Source organism: Bubalus bubalis, chromosome 21, assembly GCF_019923935.1.
Source record: "Bubalus bubalis isolate 160015118507 breed Murrah chromosome 21, NDDB_SH_1, whole genome shotgun sequence".
Taxonomy (NCBI): Eukaryota; Metazoa; Chordata; class Mammalia; order Artiodactyla; family Bovidae; genus Bubalus; species Bubalus bubalis.
The window spans coordinates 16838747-16853964 of NC_059177.1; the positions used below are offsets into that span (position 1 = coordinate 16838747).

Sequence of the window (15218 nt, forward strand, 5' to 3'; positions counted from 1 at the left end):
AGCTACAGTAATCAAAACAGCACAGCACTGGCACAAAAACAGATACAGGGATCAATGGAACAGAATAAAGAGCCCAGAAATAAACCTGCACACCTACAGTCAATTAATCCTTAACAAAGGAAGTCAGAATATACAATGGAGAAAAGACAGTGTCTTCATTAAGTGGTGCTAGGAAAACTAGACAGCTCCATGTAAAAGAACAAAATACGAGCATTCTCTAATACTATACCCAAAAGTCAACTCAAAATGGATTAAAGACCTAAATATAAGACTGGACATTATAAAACTTCTAGAGGAGAACATAGGCAGAACACTCTTTGACATAAAACACAGCAATATTTTCTTTGGATCCATCTCCTAGAGTAACAAAAATAAAAGCAAAAATAAACAAATGGGACCTAATTAAACTCAAAAGCTTTTGCACAGCAAAGGAAACAATAAACAAAATGAAAAGACAACCTCTGGAATGGGAGAAAATATTTGCAAACAATGAGGCCAACAAAGGCTTAATCTCCAAAATATACAAACAGTTCATACAGCTCAACATAAAAAAAAATAAAAAATTGAGAACATCTAAACAAATATTTCTCCAAAGAAGACATACATATGGCGAATAGGCACATGAAAAGATGCTCAACATCGCTAACTATTAGAGAAATGCAAATCAAAACTACAGTGAGGTATCACCTCACACCAATCAGAACAGTCATCATCAACAAGTTTACAAATATAAATGCTGGAGAGAGTATGGAGAAAAGGGAACCCTCCTACACTGTTGGTGGGAATGTAAACTGTGCAGTCATTATGGAGAACAGTATGGAGGTTTTCTTACTAAGGGATTCCCAGGGTTCGATTCCTGGGTCAGGAAGATCCGCTGGAGAAGGGATAGGCTACCAACTCCAGTATTCTTGGGCTTCCCTTGTGCCTCAGCTGATAAATAATCTGCCTGCAATGCAGGAGTCCTGGGTTTGATCCCTGGATTGGGAAGATCCTCTGGAGAAGGCAAAGGCTACCCACTCCAGTATTCTGGCTTGGAGAATTCCATGGACTGTATAGTTCATGGGGTCGCAAAGAGTTGGACACAACTGAGCAACTTTCACTTCACTTCACTTTAAAAACTAAAAATAAAGTTACCATATCATCCAGCAATCCCACTTGGGCATACATCTGGAAAAGATAGAAAATTTGAAAAGATACATGTACCCCTATGTTCATAACAGCACTGTTTACAATAGCCAAGGGATGGAAGCAACCTAAGTAACCATCAGTAGATGAATGGATAAAGATGTGGTATATACATAAAATGGAATACTACTCGGCCATAAAAAAGAATGAAATAATGCCATTTGTAGCCACATGGATGGACCTAGAGATTACCATACTAAGTGAAGTCAGACAGAGAAAAATATTATGATATCACTTATATGTGAAATCTAAAAACATAATATAAATGAACTTATTTACAAAACGAACTGATCTACAGGCATGGAAAACAAACTTATGGACTTGCCTGGTGATCCAGGGGTTAAGAATCTGCCTGCCGATGCAGGGGACAAGGCCTGGAATCTGGTTCAGGAAGATTCCACAGGCTAGGGGCAACTAAGCCCCTGTGCCACAACTACTGAGCCAGCCCTCTAGAGACCAAGAGCTGAAACTACTGAGCCAGGGCACCGTCTAGCCTGTGCCCTGCAACAAGAGAAGCCACCGCAGTCAGAATGCCTTGCACTGCAACTAGAGAAAGACAGCAACCAGCAACAAAGACCCAGTGTAGCCAAAAAAATAAATGACATTTTAAAAAAGAAAACCCATTTACGGTTAAGGTAAAGGTGGGAAGGGATAAACGCAAAGTTTGGGATTAACAGATACTTATATACAGATATATAAAACAGATAAATGACAAGGTCCTACTGCACAGGGAACTATATTCAATATCTTGTAATAACACACAATGGAAAAGAATCCGATATATATATATATATATATATATATATATATATATATATAATATGTATTCTTCAAAATATATGAAGTTGAATAACTTTGCTGTACAGCAGAATCTAACACAACACTGTAAATCAACTATGTGCTTGTGCTCAATCGTGTCCAAATCTTTGTGATCCTGTGGGCCCCAGAGGGCCCCCAGGCTCCTCTGTCCATGGAATTTTCCAGGTGTGAATACTGGAGTGGGTGGCCATTTCCTGCTCCAGGAGATCTTTCCCACTCAGGGATAAAACTCTTGTCTCCTGCATTGGCAACCATATTCTTTACCACTGAGCCACCTGGAAATCAACTATACTTCAAGTTTAAAAAAAAAAAATTAAAAAAGAAGGGCTTTGATTGGGAGGGTGGGATGAAGGCACTCTTCTAATTTCTCAATGTTACATTTTATTACAATCTTTTAAGTGTGCAAGTGGGACAGGACTAGTCAAGCTGCAATGGAACTCTCCATCGAAGCCTTCCCTACCTTGCTAGACAGTTTTTCTTTCGTGTTCAGAACGCTCAATCTTAAGATTTCAAAATGCACTCTTGGGTAGCCACAAAGTATTAATTTCTCAAGTGTAAGCTGGCATTTTTCAGTATTGGGAAACTCACACAAGACAAGCATGAAAGACTAGGTTTGTAGGTGAATGTGCTTTAGTCTGTGTCTCTTAGACACAGCATTTAGTATTAAATACTAAGACAAAGGCCTATGTTACCAAAGTTAAAGTGTAAAGAGTTATTTCTGGCAGCTGACCCATTCCCTGCAGCCAACCCATACCTTGCAGCCATGTGTAGGAGAAGCTGCCAGAGCTAGCAAAGAACATTTCTTTTTTTTTTTTTTTTAAGAACATTTCTATTCTGGGCTTTCCTGCTCTTGCATTTATGGTAGGAAGGCTGGCTCAGTGCTGTCCTGGGTCCATGGGGTGGGCCTTTGGCATGAGGCATGATGTTTACATCAGCACAGAAACCATTCCCTTTCGACTCTTGCTGAGGCTGTGGCCTCCCTGCTCTTCTTGTGATCAGATCAGTCGCTCAGTTGTGTCCGACTCTTTGCGACCCCATGAATTGCAGCACGCCAGGCTTCCCTGTCCATCACCAACTCCCGGAGTTCACTCAGACTCACGTCCATCGAGTCAGTGATGCCATCCAGCCATCTCATCCTCTGTCATCCCCTTCTCCTCCTGCCCCCAATCCCTCCCAGCATCAGAGTCTTTTCCAATGAGTCAAGTCTTCACGTGAGGTGGCCAAAGTACTGGAGTTTCAGCTTTAGCATCATTCCTTCCAAAGAAATCCCAGGGCTGATCTCCTTCAGAATGGACTGGTTGGATCTCCTTGCAGTTCAAAGGACTCTCAAGAGTCTTCTCCAACACCACAGTTCAAAAGCATCAATTCTTCGGCGCTAGGCCTTCTTCACAGTCCAAAGTTAATCATAAACTGAGTTGGGCTGGGGATGGCTAAAATTTGGAATTTGCCCCAACTTACCTTCCTCCTGACAATCTGAGTTTCACATGTGAGTCTTAAATGGCTGATTACTGTTTCTTTGCACTGAGCCCTCTCAGCCTAGAGAAAATTAGGTTTCTTTCTTTCCTTCTGGAAGCTTGGAGATTAACAGAGTCACATCAGTTTTAGGCAGTGAACAGTAGAGGGCAGACTTTGATGAGGCTGGGGCGTGTGGAGGGAAAATTCCAAAGAGCAAGGGAGCTCAAGCCTCAAGCAGGGCCAGGGGCCAGTCCAAGTTGGGGAAGCACCCTTCCTGGGGCCAAGCTGGGCCAGTGGAGGAGAGGTCTGCTGTCGGCAAAGTAGTTGTGTCCTGTCCCTCCATCTTTATTCAGGCTGAAAATTATGAATGCACAGGAGATCTTTCAGAAGAGAGGTTCTAAAATACCGTAGGGCCTTTTGACACAGCACACTCATGTCTGAGCCCCAAACAAGATAAAATCACTTGCATCCTTGCTAAATTTCTTGTCAGTCCTGTCTGAATTTGTGCAGATTTATTTAAAAATTGACTATTTAGGAACTTCCCCAGCAGTCCAGTGGTTAAAAGACTCCACACTTCCACTGCAGTGGGGTGTGTTTGATCCCTGCTCAGGGAACTAAGATCCTTCATTCCGTAATGCCAAACGGAAAAAAAAGAAAACTTCTTGAACTGAATAAAAATGAAAATACAACACATCAACTTAAAAATTATTTTTAAAAATTGACTACTTAAATCTTTGAATCTAAAAAATTAAGTTTCTTGAGGTATAATTTACATACAATAAAATCTACCCTTTTAAGGTATATAGTTCAGTAAGTTTTTGGCAGATTCATACAGATATGTAATCACTGTATACCAAAAAGTTCTGTTATGCCCATTTTTAGTAGATTCTCATTCCCTCACCCACACCAGCCCTTGTCATTGTCAACCACTGACTTTCCCAAAAGGTCATGTAACTAAAATCAGTCTTTTAAAATCTTTTACTTCTACTTATTTTTATTACTTAATTTTTTTTTTTGTTTTATGAATCATAGTCGTTTATATTTTGGCTTAGTTTTTTTTTGTTTTTGTTTTGGCTGCGTGCCCTGGCATGAGGGATCTTAGTTGCCTCTGTTAATCTGTTTCCATTCACAGATGCCAAGGCATAGCATAGAGTTAGCATTCAAAACATGTTGAATGGGTGAATTTATGTCCTTATGCATCTAATCACAGGACAATTTGTTTACAGTTTTGAGATTTATTTTTACCTTTATAAATAATGTTGTAGTGAACCTGTTTCTGCCTTTGGCCTTTTTTTTTTTTCCCCTTTTGGATTATGCACCAGGCTGTATTCTTTGAAGCAGGTTCACGGGACAAATGAGTGTGGATTTTGTTTTTTCCAATTTGCCTTACAAAATTGTGCACAGTGGCGGTTTTTTTTTTTTTTTTTTTTTTTTTTAAGTCAAAAGACTCCAAAGAATTGCAATGAGGAGCAGAAAACCTGACTTTGTCCTAAGACCGGTCCTCTGACCTGCAGTAAATACCTCCTCGGCTCTGTGCTTCGGTTTCCTCAAAATCACAGATCGTGAACTTCTGCATTTCCTTCCCGGGCAAAAGCAAAGCTCCGCTTTCTCACCACTCGGAGCCTCGCTATTCCGATTGACAGTCAATCTGACCAATCAGCGTGCTGTGGGAGATCCCGGGGCAGTCCTTCCGGACATAAGCGCATGTCTTCGCTCCGGAGATGGGTGGCTGTCGGGTTTTGGGTCAGGCCTCGGGTGGCTGGCGGCGGGGTCTGGGGATTCGTGCAACGTCCACAGCCGCAGGCTTTGGCACCAAGGCCCGGTGATTACACAACCCCCGCCCCGCTTTGTGTAGAGGGAGGAGACTGGGGCCGGGGGAGGGTGTGTGCGGGATCTGGAGTTAGGTAGATATGGGTTCTAATTCATCTCTGCTGTGTGGCCCTAAACTAGTCGTAGACCTCTCTGAGCCTCAGTTCTCTCTTCTGTACATTGGGTCCAATAGAACCTGAGATTTCGGGAAGCTCAATCCAGGCTTCCTGAAGCATTCATAAGAAGCCGCAGGGTTTGGGAAGATGGGTGTGGAGATAAGAATGGGCAGCACCTCTGGAAGCAGTAATTCCCCAGTTGTTTACAAAACCGTTCCCAGGCATCAGCTGCAACGTCGAGGCGCCAGCAAACCGTCGGATCCCCGGGGTGACCAGCCTTTCCCAGGACTGCTGAGACCGGGGACCTTCAGTCTGGAAGAACTGGTCGATGTATTGAGGGCGGCTGTGGTGGACCGTAAAGGTGAGGGGTGGGAGGGACAGGTGCCGAGAGACCCGGAAGGGGAGGTGTCTTCACCCGAGCCTTCTGAGGATCTGGTTCGGTACTTTACTAAAACCTGTGGGGTCACATCCTGGTTCTCCCACTCACGAACCTCACTAGCTGCGACCAGCCACGTACTCTCTCTGCCTCAGCATCATGGGATGCAGCTGTGGAGAGGGATAACCAGAGAGCTTTGCACTAGTAGGCTCTCAGTAAAGTGTTAATATATTGAGGGACAAAACGGGCTTTGGAGTCATATCTAGCTCTGTAATCAGCTTGCTGTGTGGCTTTAGGAAAATAACAATGTCTCTGTGCCTCAGTCTCCAGTGACTTATGAATTTTCTCAGTTATTTATTGAGCACAGGCTGTGTTCCAGGTACTGCTCTAGAACATGGCTGTCCAGTGCTGAACAAAATAAATATGGTTCCTGCCTTCATGGAGCCAACATTTCAGTGGGAGAAAATGATTAACCAGAAAATAAATGAAAAAAGTACTTACTAGTGATCAGTACTGTTAATAAAATAGCAATGGTAAGGATCTGCAAGAAAGGAGCAGACATCAGATTGGAGACTCAGGCCTCTTTGTGATGATCACATTTGAGCCATGATGATATAAGTAGCAAGCCACATGAAAATCGGAGACATGGAAAGCAACAAGTGCAAAGGTCCTGAGGTTGAGGCAGCAAGCTGAGCATATGCAAGGTTCAGAAAGAAGTTCATTTCAGGGAGTGGTTGATAACTCCTGTATGAGAGTTGTACTGGGACCACATGATAATACGAATTGAGAAAGTCTTTGTAAACTGTTTTTGCTGTTGCTGACGTTTATCTATTACATGTTTCAGGACCTCTGGTGACATTGAACAAGCCACAGGGTCTGCCAGTGACAGGTATGGGCAGGGAAAAGAGATGCAGTGAAAGGGGTTTTGATGTGTGTGAGAGCAGACAATATCAAAGAGAAGGGATGTTGCCTCTGAGAGCAGCTTGTACTCTTCCTTTTCTTTTCACCTAGGAAAACCAGGAGAGCTGACGCTGTTGTCAGTGCTGCCAGAACTGAGCCGGTCCCTGGGGCTCGGGGAGCAGGAGCTCCAGGTTGTCCGAGCATCTGGGAAGTAAGTGGTGGAGGTGATAGAAGGGTAGGAAGATAAGCATCTATTTGGGATGGGGGCAGAGCCACTTAAGAATAAACATTTTCCACTGGCTGCTTTGGGATCACAGAGGTAGGAAACAAGGAAAAAGAGGAGGAAGTGGACAGATCTGGGTTCAAATCCTTATGCACAAACTGATCTTAGGTGTCACTGAGCCTTAGTTTCTTTAATCCTAAAACAGAACTCATAACATCTGTGCTCAGTGTATAGTCACTTCTCCAGTCCAGTATTGTTAACTGATCTGTGATACTGTTTCCTCATAGCCATCGGTAGAGATGGTGCTTGAGATGAGATATTTCTGCAATTCTACAAACTCATAAGCTTGTTTGTGGGGAATTGAGCCATTCCCTTCTCCAAGGGATCTTCCCAACCCAGGAATCAAACCCAGATCTCTGACATTACAGGCAGATTCTTTACCATCTGAGCCACCAGGGAAGCCCCTTTAATAGCTAATATATGTGAAATTCCTAGCAGAGTGCCTACTGGTAGACAGTCAGCAGTTGGTGGTAATTGTTATGATGTTTGGCTCTGAGCTCCCTGGGAGCCAGAGCAAAATGAGAAACACGTTTAAGCTATGTACTATTATCAAACACGGGGAAGACTTACTTGTTTCTCAGGAGGAGGTCTGCGTTGTAGTCCAGATGTTACTCCTCGGCCTTCAGCAGGTCTGTGTTTCTTCCTAAGGGTCTCCTTCTTTTGCCGGTGGTCCCAGGGGATTTTAACTTCTGTGATTTGTCTCCTTTCTCCAGGGAGGCCTCCGGCCTTGTGCTCCTCTCCAGTTGTCCCCAGACAGCAAGCCGCCTCCAGAAGTTCTTCACTCACTCACAGAGAGCCAGGAGACCCACAGCCACGTACTGGTGAGAAGGGCTGGGAGGCTCCAGGGCAGCGGGGAGGTCCCAGCAAATAACTCTGTGACCTCCTCCTGCCTCTTTCTCAGTGCTGTCACTGATGGGATCCCAGTTACTTCTGAAGGGAAGATACAAGCAGCTCTGAAACTGGAACACATTGATGGGGTTAATCTCGTGAGTCAGGGCCTGGGTGGGGAAGAGGGGACCCTCAGACATACCCCTCAAGAAGAGTCAAGGGTATAGATATGGGGTGGCTGGCCCTTCATTCCCCTAAAACAGGTGAGTGACCACGGTCTATACTGTGGCCCTTGTCCTCGGTCTGGTGGGAACAGGGAGGGTTTGGGGGCAGCTCCCAGGTGTGTGTGAAGCTTGTTCACCCTTGGGGGCTGACACCACAGGTTGTTCCAGTGCAGTCCCCATCCCGAAAGGACATCATGGAAGGTGTCAAGAGGACCCTTAGCCACTTCCGTGTGGTTGCCACAGGTTCTGGCTGTGCCCTGGTCCAGCTGCAGCCACTGACAGGTGGGTCTGGAGCCCCAGCTAGACTTGACAAACTGTATTTGGTTGGGGAGGCAGGGAATGGGAGGAAGGTGGTAGTTTTCAGTGGTGGCCTGGGGAGTCTCTGATGGACTGTAAGGGTGTATGTGACCAGCTCCACCTGGAGGGGGCAGTGCTTCTCCTGTCAGTCTGATGGTCACCCCTTTGCAACTCACCTATTTTTTTTCTTACTGCTCTCAGCATCTTCTCTTTACCTTCGATGTTCTCTAGTTTCACTGTGATGAATCAAGGTGTGTGGGTTTAGTTTTATTTCTCAGGATTCAGTGTGTTTGCTGAATCTGAAGATTAACCTGTTTAATCCATCCTGAAAAGTTCTTCAAATGTTGTGCCTCTTGCATCCTCCCTTTTGAATACCTGATAGCATCTGAGTTTCTCATTCACCTGCTATGTCTCAACTTTTCTAACACATTTTTCACATCTTTATCTTTGCTGCATCTGGGTAATCTTCAGACGTACCTTCCAGCTGAGTAATTTTCTCTTCAGTTGGATCTAACCTGCTAGTTTAACCTACCCATTGATTGTATTGTTTACGTCTACAAATTCAAGTTGGTTGTTTTACAAATACAGATGGCCTTTAAAAAAAAATAAGGCATCTGTTTTTTTCTTTCACATCAAACTTTTTAATTTGCATAATGCTTTTAACAAAAATAGCCTCCCCCAAAAAATTTTAAAACATTTATTTACAATCTTTGGTCTTCAAAAGTTGTGAGTGTTCCTATCTAACAGTCAAGCAGCCAGGGCTGCCCATGTGCAGGTAGCTCTGATACAGAGCAGTCCATATTCTCTCTGCTGAGGTGTGGGCCCTGGCAGGACTGCACCCAGCAAGGGAGCGGTGCTTTCCTCCAGTCCACACGAAGGCACAAGTCAGCCTGAAAATCGTGACTCAGTCCTGCCAACAGCAAGGTAAATGAACTTTTAGAATACTTCTGAAAAAAAAAAAAAGAATACTTCTAGACTTGTTGCCTGCATTTTTTTTAATATTTCTTTATTTTTAGTTTTTGGCTGCGGTGGGTCTTGTTGCTGCGCGTGGGCTCCTCCTGTTGCGCAGTGAGGGCTTCTCTGCTGTGGTGGTCGAGTCTCATTACGGTGGCTTCTCGTTGCAGAGCACGCGCTCTAGTTGCAGCTCAGTAGTTGTGGCACACGGGCTTAGTTGCTCTGCGCATGTGGGATCTTCCCTGACCAGGAACCTGTGTCCATTGCATTGCAAGGCAGATTCTTAACCACTGGACCACCAGGGAAGCTCTTGCCTGTGTTTTTTAACCAATGTTTTTGCTCATTCTTATTAAATCAGTCTTTTTTTTTTTTTTTTTTGGCTGCATGGCATGGCTTGAGGGATAGTTCCCTGACCAGGGATTACTGGGCCCACAGAAATGGAAGAGCAGAGTCCTAACCACTGGACTGCCAGGGAACTCCCAAAGTCCTAACATTTTTGTCTAGACTGCAATAAAACTAATGAGAACAGTATTCAAACCCAATAAAGCATGATGCTAAAATCTCAGATCTCAAAGGACATTCAAGTTATTACACATCTAACCACCTTTACTGCACATACCATGGACCACCACCCTGCCTTTCTGATTTAAAGTTTTGTCTGCTCACCAATTGCTGTGGTCCATCCTGTGGTTTTATTTTTCACACCAGTAAGTAAAGGTGACCAACAGCCACTGATTAAAGTTTTTCCAAGAATTAATGACTTGGTCAGTCTTCAGATTGCTTCACACCTTCTCTTGCTGATCCGTCAGATTTTTCTTTACCTATAAATCCCAAATGGCCAAGAACACACATCAACTGACGGTCCATGCTCTGGGCAAGCCTCTTTGTTGATCACCTCCTTCCCTGTGCTTGTTGTCCATCCATTCTCCTAGCCTTGAACCCAATTAGCGATGGCATCTGTTTTTTTCTCATTACTTGTTCTTGTTTGTTTTTACTCATTTAAAGCACACCTATATGGTGTTTCTGTAATTCTTTTGTCTGGAGATTCTAAGGGTCTAATTCTGTTGTGATTTCTGCAGACTTGCTCCCCTTGGTGGAATGTCTCCTTATTGCTCTGGGGTTCAGGTTGTGCTGGGTCTTGATCTATGGAAATCCTTTACTGCCTCATTGGCAGTGGGGACTTGAGGGGTTCTGCCTTGCTTCTGCTGAGTGGGCTCACATCACTGCTTCAGGACCTAGAGATTAACACCTCAGTTGGAAGTTCACAGATCACTCAAGTGGTATTAGAACCCCAAGCCTGTGTGAGAGCAGCTCACAGTTGGGAATTCATCTTCATTCCCCTCATCCATACCTACAGAGTTCATCTGCCTTCCTTGATGGCTGGCTTTTTCTCCTAGTACACCCTTGCATGGAAGATGTAACCTCTCAGATTTCATTTGGGCACAACCTCATCCCTGGCCCCTTGTCACTACTTAAACCCAAGCCCCCTTAGCCCCAAGATTGGAAATACCCCTAGAAGAGGTGAAATGTTGACTCTCTTGTGCTCTGGATTTCTTACTGTATTTTCATCCAGGGGACTTTACTTTCCCCCGTGTCCAGCTGTGTATTTAAAAGGATGATTGTTACAGTTTTCCAGTGTTTCTAGGTGGTTAATAAAAGATGGGTTTTTAGATTACCCAGTCCACCATATTGCTAGACATGAAAGTAGACAGACAGCTCCTGGGTTTGAATCCCAGTCTGTGGTGGGCTGGTTACTTCTTGAGCTGCGGTTTTCCTGTCTATAAGGTGGAATGATGCTGGGTCTCACATTATAGGGTTTTCAGGAGTATTAATAAGTTTACATATATGAACTACTTCATACCCATTACATTTCCCCAAAACAAGTTCAAGTTGGTGTCACCCAAAAGAGCAATTTAATGACTCATATAACTTCTAAGTTCAGGCTTGTGCACGCTCTGGGGCCCACCAGCCACAACTAATGAGCCCCTGTGCTGCAACTATTGAAGCCCTCGCCCCTTCGAGCCAGCAAGTCGCAACTACTGAGCCTGTGTGCTGCAGCTCCTGAAAGCCCGCACACCCTAGAGCCTGTGCTCCACAACAGAAGCCACCGCAATGAGAAGCCCATGCACCGCAGCTAGAGAGTAGCCCCCACTCTCTACAACTAGAGAAAGCCCGCATGCAGCAATGAAGACCCAGTGCAGCCAAAAAAAAAAAATTAGTTCGGGCTTGGCTGCATCCAGGCTTGGAGGATGTCATCAGAAAGCCACTTCTCCCTCTCTTTCCACCTCCCGCGTGCTGGCTTCTTCCTCCCATAGGAACAGCAGCTGTCCCCCATGGAGGCAGAGATGCAGGTGCTCCAGCAGCTCCAGGCTCACTCCACAGCAGGAAAGAGTGCTCTTCATTCCCAGAAGCATCACAAAAAATTCAGGGTTGCGTCTCTTCATGGATGAGTCCCACAAGGCTGGTGGCTTGACAGCTCTACCTGCCCTGACCTCGCTCCAGAGGCTGGGGTGGTAGTGTCCACCTCACTGAAACCACACCATCTGAGAATGGGGGGGCAGGGGGCGCGGCAGTACTGGCTGGGACAGAATGAACTGCTTGCCTGCCATCTGTCCCATCTCTCCTGTCTTCTAGTGTTTCCCAGCCAGCTACAGGCACACATGGCCCTGCAGCTCTGCCCTGTGCTTGGGGATCACACGTACTCTGCCCGCGTGGGCACTGTCCTCGGCCAGCGCTTTCTTCTGCCAGTGGAGAGCACCAAGCCCCAAAGACAGGTACCCAAGTCCACCTGCCTGCAGCCTTCTGGGGTGGGCTGGGGCTTGTGGGGGTGGAGGGATGGATAGCATCTCCAGACGTCAGCTACGCAACTTGGGCTTCCAAAGCTACCAGTAGCCCTATCTTGCTGTGTGGCCCTAACTGACACCCTCTCTTATGGGTTTCTTCTGTTCAGTAAGGAAATCAAACCAGCCGATTTCTAAAGGTCCTTCTAAGTCTACCATTCTGTAACGGGTGTAAGAGGTTGTGTATTCTGGTAACACTATCTGCTTTAACAGAAAAACCTCAAGTACCAATTAACACAATTTCCTTCTATGTGAAGTCCAGTTAATGGGATGGGGTAGGGGCAGGCTTTGCTTCAAATAAGTCACTTGGGGGGCCCCTGGCTGCTGCCGTCTGGTCAGCAGAGGAGACAGAGCAGGTTTGTTGGAGGGGGGTGGGGGGGTTGGTTTCTCACACCAGGTCAGGAAGCAGGACACAGACTCAACACCCCTGTTGTGCTGAGTGGGGCTCAATCACGGCCTCCCCAACCTGCAGGAGATGCTGGGGAATGCAGTTTAGCGAAATGCCTAGGAAGCTGATTTGGTGACCCCATGCATTGGAGAAAGAAATGGCAACCCACTCCAGTGTTCTTGCCTGGAGAATCCCAGGGACGGCGGGGCCTGGTGGGCTGCCGTCTATGGGGTTGCACAGAGTCGGACACGACTGAAGCGACTTAGCAGCAGCTGCAGCTGGTCTATGCTGTAGTGTGAGTGTGTGTGAGTGTGAAGGTATTTACGTGTGCAGAGGCATGCAGAACACGGATGCAGAGGGAGGACAAAGTATTTACCTTGCTCCTGTTTTGCTGAGTGCTGCTGGGAACTCCCCTGGCTGAATGCTGACACGTCTCTCCGCCCCAGGTCCTGGATGAAGCCCTCCTCGGCCGCCTCTGCCTGACCCCCTCCCAGGCTGCCCGGTTGCCCCTGCACCTCCATTTGCACTGTCTTCGCCTCCCAGGCGCCAGGCCCAGGGACCCACCCATTGAGCTTCTGGCTCCTCTGCCCTCTTACTTCTCCAGGACCCTGCAGTGCCTGGGGCTCCACTACCAATAGTCCTGCTGGAAAGTGGTTGGGGTGGGAGGCGAATGGGCTGCAGTCAGGCCCCAGAAGAGTGTGGTCAGTGCTCAGCATGCAGTCAGGCCACCATGTAAGATGCTGGGCGCTCTAGTGGGATAGACCTGAGATCACATCGTAAGGCCATTTGCTGTGTGGTGTTGGCCAAATGACCTCACCTCTCTGGGCTTGAAATAATAAAAGTACCTACCTCACAGAATCGTTTTCAGGATTTGCTGAGAAAGAAAATGTTTATCATGGACTGCTTTCTGCTGAGTTCAATACGTGGTCTTTATGTTTGGCTGTTTCTGGCCCAATTCTAGCTGAGAGAAAATGTTAAGAGTTTTTTTTTCTTTAATTTGTGCTAAAATACACTTCGTAGACTTTACTATCTTCACTATTTTTAAGTGTACAGTTCAGTGGCATTAAGTACATTCAAACAGTGGTGCAGCCATCTTCTGCATGTAACTCCAGAACTTTCTCATCCACCCAAACTGAAACTCTGTTCTCATTAAACACCAACTGCCCATCCCCTACCCATCTCAGCCCCAGTAGCCACTGTTCTCTGTCTCCAAGAATTTGACTACTCATTTAGATGTTAGATCTTTTACTTTAAAAAACCATGTAACGTATCAAACATACAGAGTGCATAAAACATCTGTGTGATTTAAAGAATAACTGTCAGGTGATACTCACATCACCACCACTTGGCACAAAACAGAAGCATCCTTCTCCTGTCTTAGAACAAAGCCATTCTCAACTCTGGCCCCATATTAGAACCCCCTACCCTGCCCTCTCAGAAAGCTTAAAAAAAAATCCCCATGCCTCCCCTGACTACACCCGTAAGATACTTTTACCAGTCTTGGATAGAGAAATCTTTTTTAAAAGCTCCAGAATGGGCACTCATGTATAATCACAATTGGAAACCACTCCCCTCACTTGAGAGAATTCTTTCCTTGTCTGTTTTTTTAAAGTGTTACCACATATACATGCATCCCTAAACAATGTATTTTGTTTTGCTTGTTTCTCAAACTCCTGTGGAATGGAACTGTGCTGTATATATCCTTTTGTGACTTGTTCTCGCCCCACCCTGGGAAATGCATCTGTTGTGTGGCATGGAGTTGGAATGCTGGGGCTTGCAGTCTATCCACCCAACGTTACTGGACACTTAGGTCATTGGCTGTGACCACAGTGCTGCTGTGGGTCTGCCTGTCGGCGTTTTCTCATTCAGCTGTGCAATAATTTCTGGATCAGAGTGTATTTATCTTGATTTGACTAGTGTGTTAGTTTTCTAGGGCCGCTGCAATGAATTACCACAACCTGGGGCCTTCCCTGGAGGTTCAGTGGTTAAGACACTGCACTTCCATGGCAGGGGGCATGGGTTCAATTCCTGGTTGGGGAACTAAGATCCCATGTGCCACATGGAGCGGCCAAAAAATAGGAAAAAAAAAAAAAGTACCACAACCTGAATGGTTTAAAATAGCACAAAATGGATTCTCTCTCCCAGTTTTGGAGGCCAGAAGTCCAAAATCAAGGTGTTGACAGGGCTGTGCTCTACACAAAGGCTCTACGGGAGAATCTTTCCTTACCTCTTCCAACTTCTGGTGGCTTAAGCACCCTCTGATTTGTGGCCGTATCATGCCAACCTCTGCCTCTGTCTCCACACAGCCTCCTCCTCAATTGTCTTCTCTTCAGTCTCTTGTAAGGACAATTGTTATTGGATTGAGGCCCCATCTGGATGATCTCATCTCAAAATCTGAACTTTAACTTATATCTGCAAAGACCTTTTTTTCCAAATAGACAGATCCACAGGTTCTAGGAAGACATACCAACATTCAACCCATTATAACTAAGGAATGTTGAGCTTTTTTCAGATGAGAGGGGCTTGTTGGATATTTCCTTTTGAGGTGACCTTGGCCCCTTGCAGAGGAAGGGACGGGCCCACTCCCTCAGGAGAGGGCTGGGGTTTAGCAAGGTCCGTTCTTCTCCGCTGAGTCTCCTGTTGTTGCTGGGTGGGAGTGTGGGGCTGTGCTTTGGCGGGGAGTTGCTGACAGCCTCTGGCTCTTGTCCTGGGCCTTGGAGTATAGGGTCACACTATACCCTCTC

General features: G+C 45.7%; 1 protein-coding gene and 1 long non-coding RNA gene across 4 annotated transcripts; one reads left to right on the forward strand and one right to left on the reverse strand.

Moving 5' to 3' along the window:
- Nucleotides 1–3578: 3578 nt before the first annotated feature.
- LOC123330931 lies at nucleotides 3579–5089 on the reverse strand. Its single transcript, XR_006547214.1, has 2 exons — nucleotides 4981–5089; nucleotides 3579–3813 (listed from the first exon to the last, which is right to left on the reverse strand). It is a non-coding gene; the product is annotated as an uncharacterized LOC123330931 (long non-coding RNA).
- A 32-nt stretch (nucleotides 5090–5121) lies between these two features.
- RPUSD3 (RNA pseudouridine synthase D3) lies at nucleotides 5122–13332 on the forward strand. 3 transcript variants are annotated; one of them, XM_006070714.3, is made up of 9 exons: nucleotides 5122–5281; nucleotides 5606–5745; nucleotides 6605–6649; nucleotides 6772–6871; nucleotides 7657–7764; nucleotides 7845–7929; nucleotides 8154–8277; nucleotides 11881–12020; nucleotides 12921–13332. In XM_006070714.3, exons 1-9 carry the CDS (start codon nucleotides 5181–5183, stop codon nucleotides 13110–13112), a joined length of 1035 nt encoding a protein of 344 aa, XP_006070776.1. In that variant the 5' UTR covers nucleotides 5122–5180; the 3' UTR covers nucleotides 13113–13332. The 3 variants fall into 3 exon arrangements, with proteins under 3 accessions (XP_006070776.1, XP_025128821.1, XP_025128823.1); XM_025273036.2 differs by lacking the exons at nucleotides 11881–12020; nucleotides 12921–13332 and adding an exon at nucleotides 11562–11864; XM_025273038.2 differs by lacking the exons at nucleotides 11881–12020; nucleotides 12921–13332 and adding an exon at nucleotides 11189–11553.
- The last annotated feature ends 1886 nt before the right edge of the window (nucleotides 13333–15218 follow it).

What these genes read in the sequence shown, in the direction of transcription:
- RPUSD3 (XM_006070714.3), top strand. Translation starts at nt 5,181, where the DNA reads ATGGGTGGCTGTCGGGTTTTGGGTCAGGCCTCGGGTGGCTGGCGGCGG. An exon ending in GTTGTCCGAGCATCTGGGAA is followed by an intron (nt 6,872 to 7,656) that starts GTAAGTGGTGGA and finishes TCCTTTCTCCAG; the next exon opens with GGAGGCCTCCGGCCTTGTGC. An exon ending in AGACCCACAGCCACGTACTG is followed by an intron (nt 7,765 to 7,844) that starts GTGAGAAGGGCT and finishes CCTCTTTCTCAG; the next exon opens with TGCTGTCACTGATGGGATCC.